The sequence below is a fragment of the Xenopus laevis genome, chromosome 2S (genome assembly GCF_017654675.1).
Source record: "Xenopus laevis strain J_2021 chromosome 2S, Xenopus_laevis_v10.1, whole genome shotgun sequence".
Classification (NCBI taxonomy): Eukaryota; Metazoa; Chordata; class Amphibia; order Anura; family Pipidae; genus Xenopus; species Xenopus laevis.
Window position 1 is genome coordinate 8,904,894 of NC_054374.1, and position 27,281 is coordinate 8,932,174.

At 41.3% G+C, this 27,281-nt stretch overlaps 1 protein-coding gene across 4 annotated transcripts in view; it reads left to right on the plus strand.

Annotated features, from left to right (window-relative positions):
• Positions 1-1,251: 1,251 nt before the first annotated feature.
• cxadr.S (CXADR, Ig-like cell adhesion molecule S homeolog) overlaps positions 1,252-27,281 on the plus strand; it is a 39,288-nt gene continuing 13,258 nt past the window's right edge. Inside the window, exons 1-3 of one of the 4 annotated variants that reach the window (XM_018248840.2) lie at positions 1,252-1,542; positions 18,848-19,017; positions 23,899-24,100. In XM_018248840.2, the coding sequence (XP_018104329.1) occupies positions 1,500-1,542; positions 18,848-19,017; positions 23,899-24,100 (415 nt within the window). In that variant the 5' untranslated portion in view covers positions 1,252-1,499. Of the gene's footprint in view, positions 1,543-1,589; positions 1,742-18,847; positions 19,018-23,898; positions 24,101-27,281 lie in introns of those variants that run through there. The other 3 variants (XM_018248842.2, XM_018248841.2, XM_018248843.2) reach the window with 3 other exon arrangements.

Genomic DNA, 27,281 nt, shown 5'->3' on the forward strand with positions numbered 1-27,281 from the left:
TCGGCCTGATATCGATCAGGGAGGATTGATTTTTCCTGAGATCGAGAACCCTATCAGCTAGTTGAAGTGGTCCTACGACCCATCTGCGCCCATTTCCTTCGTTTTATTCCAATTGTTTGGCCCTAGGGCCGAACTATCAGATTAACCCGATATCGCACTGCCTTTGGTGGGCATATCAATTAAGATCTGCTCGTTTGGTAATTTCGACCTTATTGTTCATGGCCACCTTTACACTGTGTGACACAAAGGTACCCCCCCTCTAAGCTACTGAAATAAAATACACTATAGGAGAGGTATCATTTCTACAGCCCTTCGTTGTTATGGTATGATATGTGGTAATGTACTCCATTATTTCCCTTCAGCTGGCCATAGGAATAATTTTCCAGCTATATAACTATGCCCCCCACTAGTTCCTCATTATCACCCTGCAGTGCAGGGTTGCCAGGTTGGCGGGTTTCCAGCCAAATTGGGCTACTAATTTAAAGCCAATGCTGGTTTTGAAAGTACAAACTAGCCAAGGTAAGAATTTGAGCTACTTTTATGCCTTTGGCTGGTTTGTTCTTCGGAAACCAGACAAAGTTTTTTCTTGCCCTAATGTTGCTTGTGTCTCCCAAAGCATGTTGAGTAATGTACTTTTTGTTTAACAATTTGCCAACTGCCAAGTTTAATGTAAGTTTAATGTAAGACTACAATACCCAGCATGCAATGGGACTGACTTGTGCATTCTCACGTTTTCTGGTGACTTTCCTCAATTTCAGCTAATTTTGGGCCAAAAATCAGCTGGCCACCAAAATGTCTGGAGGTTGAGCTGTTTTATCAATATTTATTGAGATTGTATATGAATTAAGGCCTTATGGGGCTCCTATATCTTGTGGGCCCCTCTGTAGTTACACCCCTGGTGCCGGGCGAATCTGTCCCATTTTACTTCATGGAAAAACGTGCAAAACAGTCAAAATTTGAAAAAGGCGTATTTTCACATTTATATTTTAGACTTTTTTTTCACTGCACATACTGTGCTACGTTTGGGCGACTTTTGAAGGGCCTCGTGACTAGTTTTGGCCTGACTTTGGCTGGTTTGGAAAATTACACCTGTGAGTTCAGTCACAATTAAGGTCAGGCTTTTGCCCTCTGAACAAGTTTCCCGCTAAAGTTTCACTGTGACCCATCGAGACCCCCCTCAGCCTTTACTTTCCATCCCTCTCCGATCTCCCATGACTGAGTTGCTACAGAAGACTATCTAATCCCCTCATATATAATCCCCTCAGTGGGTGGGTGGAGCCCTCCAGGAAGTGACGTCACGATTCACCTGCCGCGCGGTGGGCAGAGCTGGGCGAGAGAGAGAGCGAAGTGTTGACGGCTCGGTATTCGTATCTAACGTGTCGGGGGAAGCGCTACAGGGCAAGAGGCGTCGGGTGAGGCGGTAGCGCGAGGAGATGTGGGCGTGGCTTTAGGATACACCCGGAGTTTAACACTTGCTGACACCGTCCTGCGGCTCCGCTATGGATTCCCTCGCTCTCCTCTGGCTCCTGTTATTCACCCCCGGTAAGTGTCTCCTCATTCTTCTCTCCGCCTCAATCAGCTGAATACTGGGCTCCAGCTGCTGCGCGACTACAACTCCCTCCCTACAGACACTCAGCACGAACCTCTGATGGTTACTGGGCAGTAATACAGGTGGGAAAGTTTATTTGTTCCCAGGGGAGGGCAGAAAGGGCCCAGGGACCCCACATAACTGAGCCTTGAGGTGAGTGAAAGTAGTAACATGATATTGTGTAATAGAGTGATTGATATATTATGTATGTAACACAGGGTTACCCATAATTACATCCCCTCGCCTTTTTCTTTCTACACAACTTACCTGCCCCCCCTCCCTTGGTCTGCCCCCCCCTCCCTTGGTCTGCCCCCCCCTCCCTTGGTCTGCCCCCCCCTCCCTTGGTCTGACCCCCCCTCCCTTGGTCTGACCCCCCCTCCCTTGGTCTGACCCCCCCTCCCTTGGTCTGACCCCCCCTCCCTTGGTCTGACCCCCCCTCCCTTGGTCTGACCCCCCCTCCCTTGGTCTGACCCCCCTCCCTTGGTCTGACCCCCCCTCCCTTTGTCTGATCCCTCTCTGTAATTTCCCACAATCCCCTGACAGCCACTCAAGCTGCCCCACTTCATAATAAGTGGGCGCCCCCTGTCTCTGCCTCTCAAGTGGGAGAGGGGTGAGTAGCCGGGGACCCTCCAGTTATTCAGTAATTGTAGTTTAATTGTAGCACTACCTGCAAGGGATTCTGGGAGTTGTAGTTTTCAAACAGGGTGGAAATAATGAATCTGTGGTGGCTGCTGCAGGGGCCCCATGGATAGAATGTTAGGCAGTGGCAGGGTGATCTCATTACAGTGAAACCTCGATTTTAATTTACATATTTTTTTGTGGTCCCACCCATTTCTAATGCATTTTAATGGCTGCATTTCCCTGATTTTAAGGCGTTTTCCCAGATTTTACATCCAAATTTTGTCCTGATGTTTCCAAAAACTGCTTTTTTCCCCCTCAATGAATATTATTATTTGTGAAATACACAGGTTAAAATAGTAACCATTATATTTTATTATATACTTTGCCGTGGTTCTGCCTGTAAATCAATTCCTATTAGTCTGGCCCTTATACAGTCACTTATTGCTTTAAAGGAGAAGGAAAGCTACGGAGGCATTTTATTGCCAATAGATTAGCTGCAATAGTGCAAGCTAGAATGCTATATTTATTCTGTAGAATGTTTTACCATACCTGAGTAAAAAGCTCTAGAAACTCTCTGTTTGTTTAGGATAGGAGCTGCAGTATTAATGTGGTGTGACATCACTTCCTGCCTGAGTCTCTCCCTGCTCTGGGCTCAGATTACAGTAGAGAAGGGAGGGGGAAGAGGAGCAAACTGAGCATGCTCTTGCCCAGGGCAATGAGGTTTAAGCTGAAGGCAGGAAGTCTGATACAGAAGCCCATGTGTACACAATAGAAGGAAAGAAATGCTGTGTTTCTTTTGACAGGGGACTCAGAGCAGCACCACTTTGGGGGTTTACTGGTATATTTAGATGGACCTTTCTGATAAGGCTTACTTAGTTTTAACCTTTCCTTCTCCTTTAAGCTCCCCATAGAAGCAAAGATTTCTCTTGCCGAACAACCGATTTTAGCGAAGTCCGACCAATCCTTCGAAATTATCTTGCGCTTAGTGGGATTCAAACGATCGAACATCTTACGATTTTTCGGCCGACATCTGTCAGGAAATTGATCGGCCAGGTCAAAAAATCTTTGTCGGTCCCAGTGCAATCTATGTATGTTTGCAGGGCCAAGCAGGCAGCTCCCCTTTGTTTTCCTGGCAAATGGGTCTTTTCAGTTGATGGACAATTCGTACAATCGTTCCGAGATAATCGTGGTCTCACAAAGATGATCGGATCTTTTAAAAATCTCAACATTTATGGCCAGCTTAAGGTCCCCATAGACGCCAAGATTTTTCTTTGCCGAACAACCGATTTTAGCAAAGTCAGACCAATTATTGTGAAGTTAGTGGGATTCGAACGATCGTACATTTTAGGATTTTTCGTCCGACTTCTGTCAGGAAATTGATTGGCCAGGTTAAAAAATATTTATCGTTCCCAGTGCAATGTATCTATGTCTGCAGGGCCAAGCAGGCAGCTCCCCTTCAGTTTTCCTGGCAATATCAACTGAAATAGTCTTTTTAGTTGATGGACACATCGTACATTTAAACAATCTTTTCGAGATAATTGTGGTCTCACGATTGGATCTTTTAAAAATCTTTACAGCTATGGCCAGCTTTAGGTTGTGTATGTGACTGACAGTGAGTCTTGCACTCGCCCCCCATAGTATAACATTAACACTGTAATGTTTAACCCTTGTTATTAACACACTAAATATTGTATCTCACAGTAAAACTCACTCCTGTGCTTATATCCTTTCAGTACTTAAAGAAAAAGTCGCTTTAACACATTTCCCTGATTCTACATTTTCCTAATATTTTCCTGGTCCCCTGAAGAACATAAAATGGGGTTTCTACTGTAATTTCCTTATAATAAAAATCTAAACACTTGCTTTGTGTTTTATGTTCTTTTTTTTCAGTTACTTTCCATTATTTATTTTTTACTGTTTTTCCAAAATCTAAGTTTAAAGTTGAATGTTCGTGTCTAGTGTTTGAGTCTGGCAACTCAGTAATTCAGGGGCAGACTCTGAACTGTTACAATTTTGCAACATTTAGTTGATCCATTTCTCAGCAGTATCTCAGAAGTATTAGTAACTATTGTATCAAGTCTAACAGCTGCCTGTAATGAAACCCAGGGATTCTGCTCAGCAGGGACAAAGATAAGAAATGTATCAACTAAATGTATCAATTTAGAACAGTTTACAGGATCGGCGACCCCCTTCCCAGAGCTTCTTTAGAAGGTGAAAAATGGCACTTTACACTTCAATATTAGAAAACTGGTGATACATAGAAAATAGAAAGTAATTGGGAAAACAACGTTATTTTTGGTGATCTATCATAAAACAACAACCCTTTAAGATTGTAGCCAGGTTGCAGAGTTTGTTGAAGAAAAAGGGGGGGTCTTCTCTAAAAATCATTATTTCCTGAAATACCCCTGTATTCTTCTCATTTACCCAAGCAGAGCAAAATAGCACCCCCCATTATAAGTACAGATGTAGGTAGATAATAGCTTCAGGGTAGTTAAGACTCAAACCAAGTTGTCTAGCGTACGTGCAAAGGAAATGAAAAAGCAAATGCTCCATTTGAAATCTATCTTCCCCTATTATGAGATTACTTTACTTTGTAGGGCTCTTGGGCTTATGAGGTGATTATTATATTTGCATCGGAGCAAGTGCTTCATCTTCGCCCAGTGCTAAAAACACACACACAAAGTGTAAGGCTGCAAAAAGGACGAGTCTTGGGTGCTGGTTGTCTTTGCTGAAGTTTTGATAGGAAATCATGTCTGTGGGAGTGAATGTGGGTGAGAGGTGCTTGTATATAGGAGAGAATACCTAGCATTGAACCCACATTTGATAAGCAAATGCACCACTGTTAAGGTGGCCATAGACGCACAGATAATATCATACGAAACGGATTTTCGTCCGATATTCGTTGCGTGTATGGTGGAAAAAGAGCCGACCGATATCGGCAGAAGACTTGGATATAGGTTGGCTCTTCGATCAGTCTGGACAGAAAATTTTGATCGGGTGCCTTTGAAGGGACCCAGACATCGGCCATTTTTAGTGCTAAATCATCAGATACAGGTAGAATTCTATTGTTTCTTCCCGTATATCTACCTGTATATCTGACGATTCAGCTCTACACGTGTGTATTGAAACAAACGATCTTTCTTGGAAACATCTTTTCCAAGAAAGATCGTAATTGTTACGTCTATGGCCTCCTTTACTCCAAAGAAAACATTTACACGCACATAGGGTTGCCACCTGGCCAGTATTTTACCAACCCGGCCGGTAAAAGTGATGGTTGATCCCAATGTTAATAGGGAAAAAAGTTAAATATATAGTAAGGCCGGTATATTTTTCCCGGAAAAGGTGGCAACCCTACACGCACATTGGATGGGAGTGAATTGCATGTTAAAATCTGACCATTCACTTTAATTCTGTACAGGTATGAGACCTGCTATCCACAATGCTTTCTGTAGTTCGGATCTTTATACCTTAAGTCTACAATAAAATCAGCTAAACATTAAATAAACCCAATTGGTTGTACTTCCAATAAGGATTAATTATGTCTAAAGCTGGCCATAGACGCACTGATTCGATCGTACGAATCCTCGATTCGTACAATTTTCGGATTGTGTGTGGAGTGTCCTGGCATTTATCTTGCCATGCCAATCGGTCGTTCAGTCGATCAGACAGGTTAGAAAATTTCTGTCGGCTGCCGATCATACATACAGTATGCATGTATTATTATGGGCCAGCCATACAGGTTCTCCCGGTTACCTTCTCTGTTCCCCAAACACATTTTGCAGTTATGGGTTTTTTCTTTTCTCTTTTTCTTCAGTTACATTGTTTACTCATGTGTGCTCCTATCAAATGCAGATAAGCTGAGCTAATATTCAACTTTTCTATCTGCCGTGCTTCTGTGTATGTTGTATTGTTATCTCCCTTCCTTTGACTCCACTAAACCTGTAGAAGCCTGGATAAACAAGCAGTGCCCTTAAGCTGGGCATAGACGCAAAGATCCAATTATACGAATCATCCCGACCTGCCACTAACCATTCAGATCAAATAAAGTAGAAAAGAACAGATCAGCCGATGTTCTGCCCCTGACAGCAATCGTACGAAAGTTATGTCCGACAAAAGCTGGTGACAGTCTCCCTCTGAAAATCATACGATCGGCAATACATGCAGCGATATTACCCGCAGCCGACCGAAATCTTTTAACTTGTCCGATCGACCAAACGACTGATCTCCGCCGGACGAAAAATGTCGGGACTCTTCACACACGGTCCGAGAATTCGTATGATCTGATCTTTGCGTCTATGGCCAGCTTTACTCCCCACAGTGCTGCCTGTGCTCTCTGCCAGTATAACCCTTGACTATTTAAAATCAAGTGCCCACGAAGGTGAACATCATTGCTTTGAGTAGTCCTAGAGCCTTAAAGGCGTGGTTCACCTTCAAGTTAACTTTTAGTTTGTTCTAGAATGGCTAACTCTTAAGCAACATTTCAATTGGTTTTCATTATTCAATATTTATAGTTATTTTAATTATTTGCCTTCTTCTTCTGACTCTTTCCAGCTTTCAAAGGCAGGTCACTGACCCCGTCTAAAAAACAAATGTATTGTCATTGCTACTTTTTATTACTAATCTTTCTATCCAGGCCTCTCCTATTCATTTTCCAGTCTCTTATTCATATAGATGCATGGTTGCTAGGGGAATTTGGACACTAGCAACCAGACTGGTGAATTTGCAAACTGGAGAGCTGCTGAGTAAAAAGCTAAATAATTCAAAAACCCCAAATAATAAAAAATGAAAATTGCAAATTGTCTCAGAATATCCCTCTCTACATCATGCTAAAAGTTTATTTTTAAAGGGGTTGTTAACCTTTGAGTAAGCATTTAGTATGATGTAGAGAATGATATTCTGAGACAATTTGCAATTGGTTTTCATTTATTATTATTTCGTTTTTGTTCAGCAGTTGTCCAGTTTGCAATATCAGCAAACTGGTTGCTAGGGTCCAAATTACCTTAGCAATTGTGCATTGATTTGAATGTGAATATGGAATATGAATATGAATAGGAGAGGCCTGAATAGAAAGATGTGTAATAAAGATTAGCAATAACAAAAAATGTGCAGCCTTACATAGCATTTGATTTTAGATGGGCTCATTGACCCCCATTTGAAAGCTGGAAAGAGTCAGAAGAAGAAGGCAAATAGTTCAAAAACTATACAAAATAAGTAACTAAGACCAATTGAAAAGTTGCTCAGAATTGGCCATTCTATAACATACTAAACATAACTTAAAGGTGAACCACCCCTTTCAAAATACACTGGCAGATAGTGTCAGAGTTTCTATATTAAAGGGGTTGTGACCCTAAAAGGACAAGGAAAGGCATATTTAATTGGGGGTGCCAAAAGTTAGGCACCCCTAAGTAAAGTGCGCCTTTCCTTAGCCTTTAAATCAACTTTTAGTATGAAGCAGAGATATTCTGAGACAATTTGCAATTGGTTTTCATTTCATTTATTACGTGTTTTTTGAGTTATTTAGCTATTAATTCAGCAGCTCTCCCATTTTAAATGTCAGCAGTCTGGTTGCTGCGGTCCAAAAACCCTAGCAACCATGCGTTGATTTGAATAAGACACTGAAATGTGAACAGGAATGGGCATAACTAAATAGCATTAACAATAAATGTATAGCTTTACAGAGCATTTGTTTTTTAGATGGGGTCAGTGACCTCCATTTCAAAGCTGATAGATTTAGAACAGGGGTCCACCAACCTTTTTTTACCCGTGAGCCACATTCAAATGTAAAAGTTGAGGAGCAACACAAGCATGACAACATCCTTTGTGTGCCAAATAAGGGCTGTAATTTATTATATGGTAGCTCCTTTGTGGACTGGCAGCCTACAGGATACTCTACTTGGCACGATACTCAGTTTTTTATGCAATCAAAACTTGCTTTCAAGCCTGGAATTCAAAAATAAGCTCCTGCTTTGAGGACTCTGAGAGCAACATTCAATGGGTTGGAGAGCGACATGTTGCTCACGAGCTACTGGTTGGGGATCACTGATTTAGAAAGAAAGCAAATAATTTAAAACTATAAAAAAATTGAAGGCTAGTCGAAAAGTTGCTTAGAATTAGCCATTTTAGTTAACTTAAAGGTGACCAACCCCATAATGGTAAAGATACTAGTAGCAGTAACTTATTGCGGCTACAAAATTCCCAAAAAAATACCCTTATACTGAGAATTGCCTCGGCTAAAGCACAGGTAGGGGCAAATTTATCAAAGTGTGAGACTGGAACTCACCACAGAAAAACTCACTTTCTATTTATTCCTATGGCATTTTTGACCGCATATTTATCAGATAGTGAACTCCTTTATTAAATACAATTCTAAAAATCCCATAGGAATGAATAGAAAGTGAGTTTTACCGTGGTGAGTTCCAGTCTCACACTTTGATAAGTCTACCTGTAATGTCTTGGCAAAGCCAATTATCACTATTGTCCGTTTTATAGCTCTGACAAGTAGTTGCCTTTACTGGTATGAGATCTTTTATGCGGAATCCCAATTATCCAGAAAGCTCAGAAATAAGGAATGGCCATCTCCTTCTACTTGTACTTGATCCCACATAAGATATAATTACGGTAATCCTTATTGGAAGCAAAACCAGCCTATTGGGTTTATTTAATGTTTATATGATTTTCCAGTAGACTTAAGGTATGAAGATCCAAATTATGGAAAGATCTGTTATCTGGTTAACCCCAGGTCCCGAGAATTCTGGATAACAGGTCCCATACTCTTTGTGCCTTCACACTAAAGGAAGACAGGGCACAAGCAAATCTCTGTTAGAGGATGTTTTTTTCCTAATAGATTTATTTCCTTGCTGTCACCACCAGGGAATCAGTATTGTGGTGTCAGGGAAGTTTGCCTCCGTCAGACATTTAAACTGGCAGTTGCCTTTGTACTCCCACAGCAGAGAGCTTATCTGCAGACTTTCAAACAGCACCATACTTAGTCTTTCCAGCTGACAGGCAGTCGGTAGGATCCCCGCCAGTTATGTTGTAAACTTTGAAGTGCTCCCACTGATCTTTCCTTTTTGCTTTTTTTTTTTTGTTGTGCCAAAAACAGCGGAAAAGAACCACAATTACTTTGACAGTGTGAAAAATGCACTGAAGTCAATAAAGCAAAAATAAGCGTGGGTGTTGCTGAGGTTGTGTTTTCTGAGCAGCTTCTTTTTAGTGAAGTATTCAGGAGTAAAAATTGGAATTTTCCCATACATGGGCTAACCCCCGAAATGACTGAGACCATGTGAGTAACCATTAACGTGGACAGGGCCACCATCAGGGGCGCACAGGGGCTACAATTGTACCAGGCTTGAGCATGAAGGGAGGCCCGGCTGTGCTGCAGTTTTTGAAATAGCTGGGCCCCCCTTGGCAGGGCCGAAACCGTTACGCCTCTTCATAAGCCCCTTTCCGAAAAGCCGAAGTTCCGAATTGATGAAGAGCCGGATCTGCCGAAAGACCCAAAGTGGCAAAAAGAGCCGAACTTGACATCCCTAAGCCGCAAAAAGACCCCAAGTCACGAAAAGAGCCGAACTTGACGTCCGGAAGCCCCGAAAAAGAGCCGAAGTGACGGAAAGAGACTAACTTTAAGTTCTGATGCCGCGAAAAGTCACGAAAAAAGCAGAACTTGAAGTCCTTAAGCCAGGAGTTCAATTCTACTGAACCCCAATGTGTTTTTTTTTTTTTTTAAAGCCTTAGCCACCAATTTATTATTTTAATAATTTACAGGCCCCTATCGCCAATTTTTTTTAAATATTCTCTGGGGCCCCAATGTTTTTTTAAACTTGTAAGGGAGGCGTCCCTGCCGCTAACATTTTAACTTATGGGGGACCCTGACGACCAATGATTTTTAAAAAAACTTTGATAGGGAGCCAAAAAAAACTTTTACGAGGTCCCTGGCACCAATGATTTAAAAAAAACAAAACTTTTATGGGGGGCCCTGGCACCATAGTTTTTTTTTTTTAACTTATGGGACCCTGACCATCAATGGCTTTTTACAACTTCTGTGTGTGGTCTTTTAACTGTGGTGTTGGGGTGGGCGGGCCCTGAAAATTTTGTTGTATGTGGCCCAGTGATTTCTAATGGCGGCCCTGAACGGGGATGGTGACATGTTCTATTCTGCGGATAGAAGATCAAGGGTCTCAAGAAATTAATATCTCACCACATTGAGGAAGAGGCACAGGTACACTGCCCTGAGCCCTCCGCAAAGGTAGCGATAAACTGAAAAACACGTGGAGCAGGCACTCAGAATAAAGGCATTCATTCACCAGGCAGATATAATCACGTACAAAAAGTTTATGTCCACTTATACAGCCTTACGCGTTTCGTCCTATAAACACTTAAATGAAACGCGTAAGGCTGTATATGTGAACATAAACTTTTTCTATGTGATTTTATACCTTTTTTCTGAGTTCTATTCTGCATCAAAAATTATTGGAACAGCAGGAAGGGCTAAAGAGATGCTCCAGTTTCAGACGACCAACTGAAATTTTTCGTTGGGAAAATGGTCCCCTGATTTGCCGTGTATGTGGCTGGCCAGCATGGTTGAAACTGTCCTGCTTTTAGTGCCCATTGCAACCCTTCAACTTGCCCTCACAATATCCCGGGGAGGGGTTGTTGGAAATCATGGACATGCTACTTTCTTGGGAACTGGTGTTTGAAGATGCCCCAGTTACTTGGATTCCTCTTTGTTGTTGCTGGTTGTTATGACCTCTGTTGGTCTTGGCAGAATTTGTATATATATTTTTATATGGAAGCCTTGTCATCCAGTTTATTCTGAAGCTTATCGCCATGCCTTTTCATTAAACTCTCTTACTGGTCAAAGCCAATGACTAATGATTAGCTGTCCTTTGCAACCTTGTGTATTAGTCATATATTCTTTATAATATGAGCTGCGTGCTGATGACTGTGACTGGGTCATTGGCTAATAAATCCGCTGTCATAAACGGCCTTCTCGCTCCTTGTCAAGTTATAGCTTTTTTTCAGATCTTTGTGCTTTACAATTAGTATAAACAGGCATCACCTTAAAGGGATAGTCACACGTTCCAGATTTTGCCAGGAATGTGTCCCTTTTCCTATTTATATCCTACAGCTGCAATCTTTTCTACTGGAAATGCCCCTGGTCACTAACTTGCATCACTTTCGACATGGCTTGTGGTAGACCAGCTTCATGAGTTATGGCAAACTTAGGGGCGGGACAAAGCTCTGATAGGCTGGAAGACAAATGTAAACAATGCCCCCCCCCCCAGAGCATTCCAGTAACCCAGGAAGCTGCTCTGCTTTAAATGAATTGTTCAGTGTAAAAATAAAAACTGGGTAAATAGGCTGTGCAAAATAAAAATGTTTCTAATATAGTTAGTTAGCCAAAAATGTAATATATAAAGGCTGGAGTGACTGGATGTCTAACATAATAGCCAGAACACTACTTCCTGCTTTTCAGCTCTTAGTTTCCACTGATTGGTTATCAGGCAGTAACCAATCAGTGACTTGGGGGGGGGCACATGGGTCACATATGTTGCTTTTGAATCTGAGCTAAAGCAGGAAGTAGAGTTCTGGCTATTATGTTAGACATCCAGTCACTCCAGCCTTTATACATTACAACTAACTATATTAGAAATATGTTTTATTTTGCACAGACTATTTATTTATCCAGTTTTTATTTTTACACTGAACTGTTCCTTTAAGCCTCTATTCCAATTTGCCCAGGCAGTCGTTTCTGTGCATACGTTTGCACATCTGCACTGAAATCTCTCTGTGTGTGCACCCCTCCTCCCCAAGTCATATGTATCAATGCATCTACATTACTGATACAGCTTTTTGTTGCTTAGCTTTAAACCTGAACTTTGGGATTGTTGGTATCTGTAAGATATCACATGTTCCCTCATCCACAACTGAGCAGTGTCACCATTGGCCATAGATGGGTTAAAGGAACAGTAAAACCAAGTGTTTTAAAGGAATTTTGTTGTCCTGCACTCTTAATGCACTCTCAGTATTTGATGTTAGTGTTTCTTTAATATTTATTGCCGGTCAACAGCATATTGTCCTGTGTATGGGGCCAATGCAATCTTCCTTATCATTGATAAATTACAAATCATTCCTAATGTCATTGAATGAACTGGCTTCTACATTGGTACGTTAAAAATCCCGTCGGATCGTGGCCGCATCTGTTCGTTGATGTGGTCCTGCGATCCGACCGCCCGTTCCCATTCATTAGGGCCCCCGATCCTATCAGCCTGATATTGCCCACCTCAAGGTCGCCAAACGTGCGGATCTCTCCGTGTATGGCCACCTTAAGGCCCTGTTGTGTGATCCAATTGTTGACACTTGTGTTTATTGGATCAGCCCAATTTGACCGTGCAGTGTTTAGTTAGGCCCTCATCTTTGTTATCTGTTTGTCTGTACAATGGGGTACCTGAGCCTAAAGCTGGCCATAAATGTGAAGATGTAGTCATAGGAAACAAAGATTCATACAAATTTTGGATTGTGTGTGGAGTGGTCCTGACATTTTTCGTACCACTAGTTGATGGGACAGGTTAAAGGAGAAGCACTTGGGGGTGCCAAATGTTAGGCATCCCCAAGCGATTGTATTGACTTACCTGAAACCCCGGGCGTGTGCTCCTATCAGCAGAAAACTGCACGGGCCCGGGGTTATACCAGTGAGCACCACGGAGCGATTCTCTTCCAGCTTCTTCTTTCTTCAAATTTCCCGGGCAGACGCATACGCAGTTGAACGAAATATCCGACTTTTTAGTTAAAGTTCAGCTTTTCTTTCTGCTGCGCATGTGCAGCCCCGCGGAGAAAGAGGAGGACGAAAGAGGATCGCTTCGCTCGAAGAACCCCGGGCCGGTGCAGTTTTCTGCTGATAGGAGCACCAGGGTTTCAGGTAAGTCAATACAATCACTTGGGGGTGCCTAACATTTGGCTCCCCCAAGTGCACAAAGCCTTTCCTTCTCCTTTAAAAGATTGATGTTGGCAACCGATAAGATCTCTCCATGTATTGCTTATCAATGGGAAAATCACTGCTATTTGTCGGACACACCTTTTGTACGATTGCTGGCTATCCATTAATGGCCAGATTAACATTTGATAAATCTCCTACTTATTTAATTTGAATGGGTTAGTTTTACGTCGTCAGACTGACACAAATGAGCGTTAATCCCAGTGATCCCCAACCACTCGTGCAGAACATGCTGCTCACCAACCCCTTGGCTGTTGCTCCCAGTGGCCTCAAAGTAGGTGCTTATTTTTGAATTCCAGGCTTGGAGGCAAGTTTTGGTTGTATAAAAACCAGATTCATGGCCAAACAGAGCCTCCTGTAGGCTGCCAGTCCACATGGGGGCTACTGAATAGACAAAACAAGCACATATTTGGCACCCAAGGAACGTATTTCATGCTTGTGTTGCTCCCCAGCTCTTTTTACATTTGAATGTAGCTCACGGGTATAAAAGGTTGGGGATCCCTGACCAGAAGAATAATAATTATCAGTTGGTTAATATTCCCTCTTTCATCCTTTCTACTATGCTGCCAGTGTGGGCAAATGTGTGTTGGGCTGATGGCCCACAGGGCCAACATGTATTTTATTTTTGTTAGGTTTTTTTGGTGCTATATTTACTAAAATGTTACTTTTTACTAATTTCCCCTATAAAAGCTTTTGTCTCTGTTGATTGTAAATCTGAGGCTTTCTCTGTAAGAGGGTGATCTGTTTTGGCTCCGACCCTGTTTGTCAGGGCTCAGTCTATAACAGTCGCCTTCCACTTTTGTGCCGCCCTTGTTGTGGTGCTGTTAGTGCCATGTGCGCGGATGGAATTGTTTTCCATTGTTCAGTTGCTTGTTTCTAATCCCCGTGGAGCGAGCTCATCCCTGTACTTGTTGCTAGGGAACCCAGTGACAAACCCATGACTCTTAACGACTTGCTGCAGTTAGCGCTGTTCTTTCTTTTATTGTCAATTAATTCTAATCCCATTACTGGACTGGTTTCACTGCATGGAATTAGAATTATTGCACAATTACCTTTTCATAGGAAGAACTGCTGGGTTTTTATTAAAGTTGTACAATTTCTCATGTAGAGTGAAAAGTCCCCCTTACTCAGAATGTTCCAATTGATATTAGTTATGCTGGACAGTTCATTGCCCATACACCTGAGCTGTAAGCTAACAGAATCCCGAACATTTCCGCTGTAATGAATAGTCCGATTTACTCCGTAGCCAGATACTTGCACAGACGCCTCCTCTAGATATACCCTTAGGGCTTTTTATTAATTATTAAAGGAACAGTTCAGTGTAAAAATAAAAACTGGGTAAATAGGCTTTGCAAAATAAAAAATGTTTCTAATATAGTTTGGCAAAAATCTAATGTAAAAAGGCTGGAGTGACTGGATGTTGAACAGAACACAACTTCCTGTTTTTCAGCTCTCTAAAGGTGGCCATAGACGCACAGATAATATCGTACTTAACAAATTTTCATACGATATTCGGTGCGTGTATGTTGTGAAACAAGCTGACTTATATCGGCAGAAGACTTGGATATCGGTCGGCTCGTTGATTGGGCTGGTTGGAAAATTTTGATTGGGTGCCTTTGAAGGCACCCAAACATCGGCCATTTTTGTGCTGAATCGTCAGATACAGGTGGAATTCTATTGTTTCTATCTGTATATCTGACTATTCAGCTCTACACGTGTGTACTGAAACGATCTTAACTGTTCAGTGTTCAGGATTCAGCTCAGATTCAAAAGAAACAGCCTGGTAACCAATAAGTGTAAACCAAGAGAGCTGAAAAGCAGGAAGTAGTGTTCTGGCTATTATGTTACACATCCAGTCACTCCAGCCTTTATACATTATATTTTTGCCTAACTAACTATATTAGATACATTTTTTATTTTGCACAGCCTACTTATTCACCCAGTTTTTATTGTTACACTGAACTGTTCCTTTAAACATCTTATAAATGCATAAATGGTTTAATATGCAGTAAATCAAACAATACTATCATACATTTATTCAAACTTTTTCAATCCATAAGTGTGCACAATATTCTAGTGTTTGAAAAAAAATGAACTTATTAATATTGTGAAAATGAGTGCATAAGAATGTAAAAGCACATTATTCATGCCCAGGTCAGCCCAAAATTCGGAATCTGCGGGGTTGATCCCAGATGCTATCACCAAAAGCAGGTGAATGTCTAACATCTCGGTTTGGACCTTCCCCTTTGCACCTTTATTATGGTGACGCCAGCTCCCTCCTATAATGGATGCATTTGATGTTGCTGCAGGGGGTAGAGAAGGCTCCGGTCTACCAAACCTGTAAAAAGTCTGGGGGAGGTTAGACACGCATTCAGGTGTTAACCCCACTGGTTACCCTGTATGAATGCCTCATATTCATCTCCCTCTTAGATTGTGAGCTGATAACGATAACAATATGTAATGATAAAACAGTATCCTGATTTGTGTCATTGAAATACTAGTGGTTGTTTTTTTTTTTTTTTTTTCAGTAGGTTTAAGTACAAAGAAAGCCTTAAGGTGTCCATAGACGTAGAGATCCGCTCTTTTGGCGATGTCGGCAAAGGAGCGGATCTCTCCCCCATATGCCCACATTGAATTGGGCTGATCCGATTGTGGGCCCTAGTGCCCAGCGATCGGATCAGAACTGAGGCCAAACCGGCAGTCGGACCGTGGGACCGCGTCAACGGAAAGATGCGGCCTTGATCCGACGGGATTTTCTAACCTGCCCAATCGGCATCTGGACGACTTTCAGGCTGATATCGATTGGGAAAGCCCGTCTGGGAACTCTATACATGGGCCAATAAGCTGCCGACTTAGTCTGCTTTTATCGGCCCGTGTATGGGGGCCTTTAGCCATTTGGAGGATGCCACTGTGGCTCATTTAACCTTGCTGCACTTGTTTAATAATACACCAGCCAAGGGTAATTTTCTTTTGAGATGAGCCATTCCCTTCTATCCCCTGCCTTCCAGATATTCCCTGCACATATTCAGACTTATCACATGCACACCACAGAATTCTTTGGACAAGTTCAGAAGGTCACCTGGGATACCTAGGCACCTGGGCAAAGTTGGCAGACTACCCTCAGAAGCACTGAGCTGGGGTAAAATGTAAGCAATCTTTAAATCTCTGCGGGTGCCTGAGGAAAAAGCACCTTTTTAAATGTCAAGTTAAACGGGTGGTTCACCTTTAAGGTATTTAGCATGTTCTAAAATGACCAATTCTGAGCAACTTTTCAATTGGTTTTCATTATTTTATATAGTTTTATAGTTATTTGCATTTTAATTCTGACTCTTTGCATCTTTCAAATGGGCGTCGCTGAACCCTTCCAAAAAACAAATGCTCTGTAAGGCTACAAATGTATTGTTATTGTTACTTTTTATTACTCCTCTTTCTAATCCGGCCTCTCCTATTCATATTCCAGTCTCTCATTCAAATCAGTGCATGGTTGCTAGGGTAACCTGGACCCTAGCTACCAGATTGCTTAAAATGCAAATTGAACTGCTGAATAAAAAGCTAAATAACTCAAAAACCTTAAATAATAAAAAATGTAAACCAATTGCAAATTGTCTCAGAATATCACTCTACATTATACCTAAAGTTATCGCAAAGGTGAACAACCCCTTTAAGCTTTCTGTATGGCATTCTTGCTTCAGATATCTCTCTGGACAGGTCTGTTTCAAGAGATTGTCTGCTCTGTTTATAAAAGGACTGCAATTTGGGATAAGACCTACAATTATTTGAATTTTTTTAATTTACTTTGGAGAAATCGCACAACTTCTTGCTGTTTTGGATTTGAGTGAGTACTTTTATCCCCTTGTTCATTATTTTTTGATACTTTTTTTCTGATTAATAATGGTATTATTACAGGCATTGTGCACCAATTTCTTTAATATTTTAGTACATACAAAGCATCAGAAAAGCCAAGAATTCTCAGAATTACAGTGCCACCATGAGTGGTAAATAACACAACCTAAAGGCAGTCTTTGAAGTGTTTCACGGCATTTATTAAAAGCAGCATTTTCATTGCATCAGTGTTTGGCTTTTAAAAGCTGAGCATTTTAGAAGGGATAAGCCCTATAATTCTAGTGCAAATTAGAATGTGATCATCAGCAACTAATTCCACGACACAGTGTGAGTATGCCTCAAATTCTTAAATCGGATTGGACCATCACAACCTTTAGCATGGACTGATCCATAGTTTAAGCTGTTTAGAAAACCTAATGTGCTTGTTTTAGGCAAAGCCTTTGTATAATGCACTGGGTGTTAGACTTTAAGCCCTCCTGAAGGTCAATCCTTTGGTCAGAGCCCCCCTAACTCATGAAACGAGCACAGGTACGGGACCTGTTATTCATAATACTCCGTACCTGGTGTTTTCCGCATAATGGATCGTTCCATAATTTGGATCTTTATACCTTAAGTCTACTAGAAAATCCTGTAAACATTAAATAAACCCAAATAGGCTGGTTTTGGTTCCAATAAGCATTAATTATATCTTAGTTGGGATCAACTATGAGCTATTGTTTTATTATTACACAGAAAAAGGAAATAATTTTTAAACTTTTGGATAATTTGATTATAATGGAGTCTACGGGAGACAGCCTTTTCATATTTCTGGATAATGGGTTTCCGGATAACTGATCCCATACCTGTACAAATATAGGAAAAGATTGGGGTATCAATCACCATAGTTTCAAGAATATCTTGGACAATAAATATTCATTCCAAATCTTTCCCCAACTGGGCATTCAGGAGTATGGAGAAGAGCAAATGGCCATTCTTCCTAGTAAATAAATCGACACTCTCGTGTGCATTTATAATACAGGTGAACTTATGTAGCGCTGACCCCAACTTTGCTTGGACTTAATTCTGTCATTAGGGCCATTACTCACAGGCGTTTTGCTCCCCTGCGATCCGGTTTTATGCGTTCAGCCGCAGGGGAGCGCAGGAGTAGAATTCTTTTCAGTGCAACATGCTGCGTCCCAACCTGCATTCGGCTCTTAAACGCATCTCTGTGAGTACAGCAGCATTGAAAAGAATTCAGTGCGTTTACTCCTGCGCTCCCCTGCGGCTGAACGCATAAAACCGTATCGCAGTGGAGCGCAGCTTCGAACGCCCGTGAGTAAAGGCCCTAAGGGCAAGGCCAGACGTGCCGTTTTTGCGGCGTTTTTACATTGCGTTTTTAAAAAAGAACAGCCATGCATTTTTCAGCACGTAGAATTCTTTTCCCAACATGCACTTCTCAATATTCTCATTGTTCACATTGACAATTTGGACGCCATATTTAAAATACGCTGCGTATTTACGCAAAGTGTGGTTTCAAACGTGCAGATCCCATAGAGTCTATTGATTTGTTAGTTTTTTGACGTATTGGCGTTTCTGCTAAAAAACGCCAATACTGGCGTCCTGTGGCGGATTTCAGCTTCCAAGCGCCCTGTGTGAATTGCCATAGTGCGTTTTTCATTAGTTTCAGTGGTAGTGCAGTTTATGCGTATTTACGCTTCGCTATTCTTTTTTAAAAACGCAACGTAAAAACGCCACATCTGGCCTTGCCCTTAGAATATAAGCTGTGCGGTTATTTAAGTTAACTGATTTCTGTTCTCTTTCAGCTTCTACAAGAGCCCTGCGGGTGGAGATAAATGAGCCGAAATTGTTTATAATCCCTCAAGGTGAAAAAGTGGTTTTGGAATGTAAATTTTCGCTAGATGCTGCGGACACAGGGACGTTGGATATTGAGTGGTCATTGGTGGCATCCGATAGTCAACAAACTGATCAGCAGGTATGTTTTGAGTCCTGTTTGCAGACTGATGTTTTCAGATTCTTTTCTCATGTTGAAAAAATGGCTGAAATATCCGTTTCTCACAATTGGCCGTTTTAGCTTAGATTTAAATTTGGTCTAATTTCCCATCTGTGTGAGAGAAGCTTTTTACAGTTTTAGTGATTGAATGGGTTGTTCTCCTTTCAAACTTTTAATATGAGGGAGAGAGTGATATTTTGAGACCATTTGCAATTGATTTTCCATTTATTACTTGTGATTTTTTTTTTTAGTTTATTAGCTTTTTATTCAGCAGCTCTCCAGTTGGCAGTTTCAGCAATCTGGTTCCTAAGGTCCAAATTATCCTAGCAACCATGCCTTGATTTGGATTTAAATGAGTGGACCTGAATAGAAAGCTGAGTAATAAGTATCAATAGAAATGCATTTGTAGCCTTAAAGATCATTTGTTTTTATTTACAGTAGTGTCAGGCAAGTTAAAAAAAAAATGAAGACCAGCTGCAAAGTTGCTTAGAACTGGCTTTTCTATAACATTCTAAAATGTTATAAAATGGGTAAATAAATAGGCTGTGCAAAATAAAAAATGTATCTAATATAGTTAGTTAGGCAAAAATGTAATGTATAAAGGATGGAGTGACTGGATGTGTAACATAATAGCCAGAACACTACTTACTGCTTTTCAGCTCTCTAACTCTGAGTTAGTCAGTCAGTGACTATAAGGGGGGCCACATGAGACATATCTGTTCAGTGAGTTTGTAATTGATCCTCAGCATTCAGCTCAGATTCAAAAGCAACAGATATGACCCATGTGGTCCCCCTCAAGTCTGATTGGTTACTGCCTGTTACTGCCAATCAGTGGAAAGCAAGAGAGCTGAAAAGCAGGAACTAGTGTTCTGGCTATTATGTTACAATCCACTCACTCCAGTCTTTATACATTACATGTTTTATTTTGCACAGCCTATCTATTTACCCAGTTTTTATGTTTACACTGAACAATTCCTTTAAAGGTGAAGTAGAGCTTTTAGCTTCCACTGACTTTATGTAGGTTAATGCTCAATAAGCATAGCGCTGACTAGTATTTAGAATCCGTAGGGCTGTAGCATAGTAAAGGAGTGTAGAACTGTGGCTATGTCATTGAAGATGCCAAGGCACATAGTATCTAATGTAATTGAGCTATTTTTGCACATTTGTCTTATTTCTCTTCATTTGAGTCTACGCTTAAAGGAGAAGGAAAGTTCTATATAAATACCCCAGTAAACCCTCAAAGTAATGCTGCTCTGAGTCCTCTGTCAAAAGAAACACCACATTTCTTTCCTTCTATTGTGTACTCATGGGCTTCTGTATCAGACCCTGTTATAATCTAAGGCCAGAGCTATGAGTGAGCAGGAAGAGACTCAGGCAGGAAGTGATGTCATATCAAGCTAATATGGCTGCTGCTATCCTAAACAAACAGATTCTAGAGCTGTTTACTCCGGTATGGTAAAGCATTAAACAGAATAATATATAGCATTCTAGCTTGCACTGTTGCGGCTAATCTATCGGCAATAAACTACCTCGGTAGCTTTTATTCTCCTTCTCTTCAAGGGCAGAGACACGCTCAGATTCGGGGACATAAGTCGCCTTGTGTCAAATCTCTTCTTCGGGATGATCCCTGAACCTTACCCTGCTGGCGGGATGGCACACGGATCGTTTCGTTTTCCGAAGTCGCCCGAAGTTTCCTCGTGAGTTTCCTCGACTTCGGAAAACAAATCGCTCGACTGCCATCCTGCCGGCGATTTACAGATTTGTAGCCAGAGGGGAGGCAGTTCAGGGAGATTAGTCGCCCCAAAGAGGAGGAGATTTGTCGCCGGGCGACTAATCTCCCCGACTCTGAGTGTGTCTCTGCCCTAAGGTCCTTTGTATAAAATCTTTAAAGGAAAAAAATCGCTTACATGAAAGTTAGTGTCCCTGGAGAGAATTCTGGCCAATCCAGGATTCGGTTCGGAATTCGGCCAGGATCGGCCTTTTAGCAGGATTCGGATTCGGCCGAATCCTTGTGCCTGGCCGAAACTAATCCGAATCCTAATTTGCATATGTAAATTAGGGGCGGGTAGGGAAATCACATGCCTTTTCGTCACAAAAGAAGAATTTTTTTTCCACTTTTTCCTTTCCTGCCCCTAATTTGCATGGTTCGGTATTCGGCCGAATCTTTCACCAAGGATTCAGGGATTCGGGCGAATCCCAAATAGTGGATTCGGTGCACCCCTACTGGAGAGCTGCCTCACTAGTGGCACAGCAGGGTTCACAGGTCGAGCCACTTAATCATACATACGTAGGACACTTTTTTCTATTCCGCTCATTCAGGTGATAAGAACACTGCTTTTCACCTCCTTTCAGATGACCGATGGAAATTTCCCATCAAAACAAATAATCCCCATAATCTGTTGAAACGTTCCTGCAAGATTTGCCCAGATGGTTGGGCAAAATCTGCCAAAGTGTTCTAGCTAAATCTGGAAATGTGTGGCCAGCTTTAAAGGTGTATGCGCACATATAAACACCCATTCATATTTTTCTCATTGTGCTTTTCTCTAATTACATAGTGAACTGCCAATGTAAATTGTATTCTTTATACATAAACCAAGGACTCTTTGACCCCCCCCCCCCATGGTACTTTCTGAATATTTTTCTCTGCATTTCATTCCATTCAAACCTTGAGTGCACCCTCGGCTCACTCCAGTTGAGATTCAGCAGACTAAGTGCACTCATTACTAATTGTCTACTTTTTAAAAGTCATAGCCTTAGGGCCCTGGCACACAAGTCATTGCATTCACTTCTGCCCTTAGGCAAAGAGCAGGGCTGGGCAAAACGCCTTTTACAACCTGTTACTGTTCCTTACCGCTACTAGTGAATGACAATCATGCATCTGAATGTCTATAGCAGTCATCGGCAAACCAGAATGTACAACAAGAAAAACAGGGCTATCCTGCGCTCAGAAAAAATCCACAGGGCCAAAAGTACAAGTTTAAAAATGTCTCAGAGTTAAAAATGTTCTTACATCTCCATAGGCCCTACGCGTTTTGTACCCCAATGGTAATGAAAGGGATTCTGTCATGATTTTTATGATTTCGTTTTTATTTCTAAATTACACTGTTCACACTGCAAATAGTTCACTCTACAATATAAAGTTTCATTCCTGAACCAGCAAGTGTATTTTTTTAGTTGTAATATTGCTGTGTAGGCAGCTATCTCAAGTAATTTTGCCTGGTCATGTTCTTTTTAGAAAGAGCCAGCACTTTAGGATGGAACTGCTTTCTGGCAGGCTGTTGTTTCTCCTACTCAATGTAACTGAATGTGTCTCAGTGGGACCTGAATTTTACTATTGAGTGCTGTTTTTAGATCTACCAGGCAGCTGTTATATTGTGTTAGGGAGCTGCTATCTGGTTACCTTCCTATTGTTCTGTTGTTTGGCTACTGGCGGTGAAGGGAGGGGGTGATATTACTCCAACTTGCAGTAAAGAGTGACTGAAGTTTATCAGAGCAAGTCACATGACTAGGGGCAGCTGGGAAACTGACAATATGTCTAGCCCCATGTCAGATTTTAAATTTAAATATAAAAAAATCTGTTTGCTCTTTTTAGAAATGGATGACAGTGCAGAATTCTGCTGGAGTAGCACTATTAATGATGCGTTTTGAAAAAACATTTTTTCCCATTACAGTATCCCTTTTAAGGGTACATAATGATGGTACTTAATCATTGATGAAGTACCCTTGGGGGTACGAAATGCGTAGGGCCTATGGAGATGTAAGAATATTTTTAACTCTGATTAATAAAGACATTTTTTAACTTGTACTTTTGCCGCATTCTGGTTTGCCGCTTCCTGAAGTTGAGGGTCTGGGGCTGGTGCAGCTGGACAGAGCCTGGCCAACCCAGTCAGGCGCCACAGGCAACCTGGCTGGGCACGGCGCCGGCTGATTGCACGCTTGGGTGCGCGAAACTGCGCTCAAACGCGCATGCGTGAAACTGCGCTCGGACACGCATGCGCAAAGCTGCGCAATTACAAGAAATTATCCGTGGCAGTCGGCGAAAGACAGGACCAGACAATGGGGTAGGCGTCAGAGCAGGTACGTGCCTGGCGCCCCCCCAGCTTTGCGCCTACTCTGCCTACCCCTAGTTCCGGCCCTGCACCTGGACCACATGATCTACCTGGTGAGCTATTTACTTTGATGTTCTGGATCACCTTTTTTTCACTTGGTATACCAGTGACTTTGCAGTAACATGTAGCTCACCAACTCCTTGGATGTTGCACTCGGTGGCCTCAAAGCAGGTGCTTATTTTTCAATTCCTGGCTTGAAGGCAAGTTGTAATTGCATAAAAACCAGGTGTACAACCAAGCAGTCTCCTGTAGGCTACCAGTCCACATAGGGGCTACCAGTCCACATAGGCGCTACCAGTCCACATAGGGGCTACCAGTCCACATAGGGGCTACCAGTCCACATAGGGGCTACCAGTCCACATAGGGGCTACCAGTCCACATAGGGGCTACCAGTCCACATAGGGGCTACCAGTCCACATAGGGGCTACCAGTCCACATAGGGGCTACCAGTCCACATAGGGGCTACCAGTCCACATAGGGGCTACCAGTCCACATAGGGGCTACCAGTCCACATAGGGGCTACCAGTCCACATAGGGGCTACCAAATACCAAATCATTGCCCTTATTTGGCACCACCTGGAACTTTTTTTATGCTCTCTAACTCTTTTTACATTTTAATATTGTTCATGAGTAAAAAAAAAAAAAAAATAAAGTTGGGGACCCCTGGTCTATAAAGTAGTGATAGGTGTACCATGTCAACAAAACACCCCATGTGCTTAAGTCTTTGTTAATCGGATACAATTTTTGTTTGCAGATAATTACTTTTGCTGGAGACAAAACATATACAATGTACGACGAGCTGAAAGACAGAGTACAATTTGTCTCCCTTGATCCTAAAAGCGGAGATGCCACCATAGAAATCATTAACCTAAAGCAGTCGGACAGTGGACAGTACCAATGCAAAGTAAAAAAAGTGCCAGGTTTGGGCAGCAGGAGGATCTCACTGTCCGTTTTGGGTAAGCTTCTGAAAATGTACAGCTGTCTGCTGTTAAAGGAACAGTAACCCCAACAATTTAAAGTTTATTATAGTAATTAAAATTTAATGTACTGTTTCTCTGCACTGGTAAAACTGGTGCAGTTGTTTCAGAAAGACTATTATAGTTTTATATAAACAAGCTGCTGTGTAGCCATGGGGGCAGCCATTCAAGCACAGGCTACACAGTAGATAACAGATAAGTACTACTATAGTTTATATAAACAAGCTGCTGTGTAGCCATGGGGGCAGCCATTCAAGCACAGGATACACAGTAGATAACAGACAAGTACTACTATAGTTTATATAAACAAGCTGCTGTGTAGCCATGGAAATAGCCATCCAAGTCTCAGGTTATATAGATGAGAACAGATACACTGTGTACAATACCATTGTATTCAATTAAATACCTTATCTGTTATCTGTTACAGTAACCTGTATCTTTTCTAATTTTTGAGCTTAAATGGCTACCTGCATGGCTAAACAGCAGCCTTTTCATATAAAACTATAGAAGTGTTTCTAAAGCAAACACATAACTTTTAGGGAAAAGACACACGGTCAGATTAGGGAGATTAGTTTTGACAAATCCCCTCTTCTTCTTGGCGACTAATCTCCCCGAACTGCCTTCCCGCCAGCTAGAATGTAAATCGGCAGCGGGATGGCACTTAGAGCACTTCGTTTTCCGAAGTTGCCTCACAAGGAAACTTCGGGCGACTTCGGAAAACGAAGCACTCAGAGTGCCACCCCCCTGTCGATTTACATTCTAGCCAGCGGGAAGGCAGTTCGGGGAGATTAGTGTCCCTGAATCTGACCGTGTGTCTCTGCCCTTACTAATGCAGGGCAACAGTACATTATATTTTAATTACTTTAAAAACGTTTTCTTTTTTGTTAACTGTTCCTTTAAAATCCTTCTCTGGAAACCAAATGGCCGTTATGTGGGTCATGGTTCATCATTTGCCATTCGGACACAATTTTGATCTGTTGCAGTTCACCTTCTCTAGACCTTTGACACAACCCAACAATGGCAAGTTGCAAGCTTTTTGATCTCCACTTTGGCCAATTAAAATACCCTGTGTGCTGTAGCCACAAAAGTTAAAATGTGGCCCTTCCAGTGGCTACTGTCTATTGAGCCATGCTGCACTAAAGCTTCAAACTTGCTCAGGGTTCTTGGCTTCTGTTGGCCTTTTTAATGTAATGCCCATGACTTCTCAGAAATTTGTTGATCTATTTCATGTTCTGCATAGTAGCAAGTCTGTGGCTCCTCTTTATGGATGTTGTATACAGTTCACAGTAAAGTTTAAGGGTAAGGCATTTTTCAGTAGCAGTAGCACAAAATGTCTCAATGTCTTAAATATATTGATAATGGGTTGAGTGCAGAGGACTCTTGTATTTGTCTATATGTATTTTGTGGTCACAGCCTCATTGCACCCCGCCTAATAGTTTTAAAAAAAATAGTGGTGAGCACAACTTTCCCTTGTTTGTTATAGTTTATACAGGAGCAGTGACCAGCTCCATGTTGTAGCTCCCACCCTTCCCAACTATAGTCAGGTGATCCCACTGGTGTCTAATAAAAGGGCAGCCAAGTTTGGGAGTTTTACTTTGAAAGCAGCAAGTAAGTTGCAGGTAAAACTTAGTCCCTTTGTAAAATGTATAATGAAGCAATATATGGGATGACTTTGATGTAGTTGGCAAGCTTAAATATATTGCAATATATGGACAAACAATCCCTGTGTTGTTTAAAGGGTAAGGCATTTTTTAGTAGCAGTAGCACAAAATGTCTCAATGTCTTAAATATATTGATAATGGGTTGAGTGCAGAGGACTCTTGTATGTGACTATATGTATTTTGTGGTCACAGCCTCATTGCACCCCAGCCTAATGGTTTTAAAAAATAGTGGTGAGCACAACTTTCCCTTGTTTGTTACAGTTCACAGTTATACAGTCACAAAAGAACTTTTGTACTCTGAAAATAGGCAGCAACCAGAGACAGTCTCATGATATACTCAGTACAAGTACAGAGAGTAGGGTAAGTATTGTTTGTTAGCTGTGTAGCTGTAACTAGCCACGACTAGCCATGAGCCTTTACTTGTACTTCTATTAATGTGTTTTTCTATCTGAAGACACATAATTGACAGATCGGTCTAGATATATATACCCACAAAGTAGCATTTTATAGAAAAGGTTTGTATGCTAGACCCATATTAATGTCTACAATTTATTGTTACTATCTTTATAATCCCTTTTTCCAGAAATGTTATTGTAGGTAAATATCCCAGTGTGCCATAACAAATGAGCATATTAAAAGTATACCCCTTTTCAACATTCTTGTGCTTTTCCTACTTATTTCTAATGGTTTTAAACAGGTTGTTCACCTTCAAAATCTACTTGTTTCAGATAGATCACCAGAAATAACCTTTTTCCAGTTAATTTCTATTTTCCATGTGTCACCATTTTTCTAATAGTGAAGTGTAAAGTGTAATTTTTCACCTTCTAAAGCAGCTCTGGTAAGGGGGGTCACCGACCCTGTAAACTGTTCTAAATTGATACATTTCTTATCTTTGTCCCCTGATACAATAGTTGCTAATACTCCAGAGATGCTGCTGAGAAATGTATCAACTTACACCAGAGACAGAAACTAAGATTTTGGAAAAATATTAAAAAAAATAATGGAAAAAGTATTTAAAAAAAAAAAACAACAACTTTATTTATGGGTAACAATCTGAAAACTGAACTGAAAAAAGTTTTGGAAAGTGAACAACCCCTGTAAGAAATATTTATGGTTTTATTTATTTCTTGCACTTAATAGGGCAAAAGCTGAATGTAAAATCACATTCTACTTCCTCTATCTAAGCACAGTGAAAACAAATCAGCAGTCGTCTGTAAATTGAGTTTCCTTATCTCACAACTTAACAGGCTGCAGCCTGGGATTTGTTTATATGGAGGCTTCTTAGTGGATTGATGATTTGTTTTGACTGTGCTCGTAAAGAACAGGAAGTAGAATGGAACTTCATTTTCAGCTTTTGCCCTGTTTAGTTAAAAAAATAAACATTTGTTCAGCACATGCCCTATTCATTGTAATGTAATGTTGAATATAGCATGTACTGTCCCTTTTAGAAATGTGTAGGCACCTTGATTTAGTGTTGACCCTTATTTTTGTATTGCAAA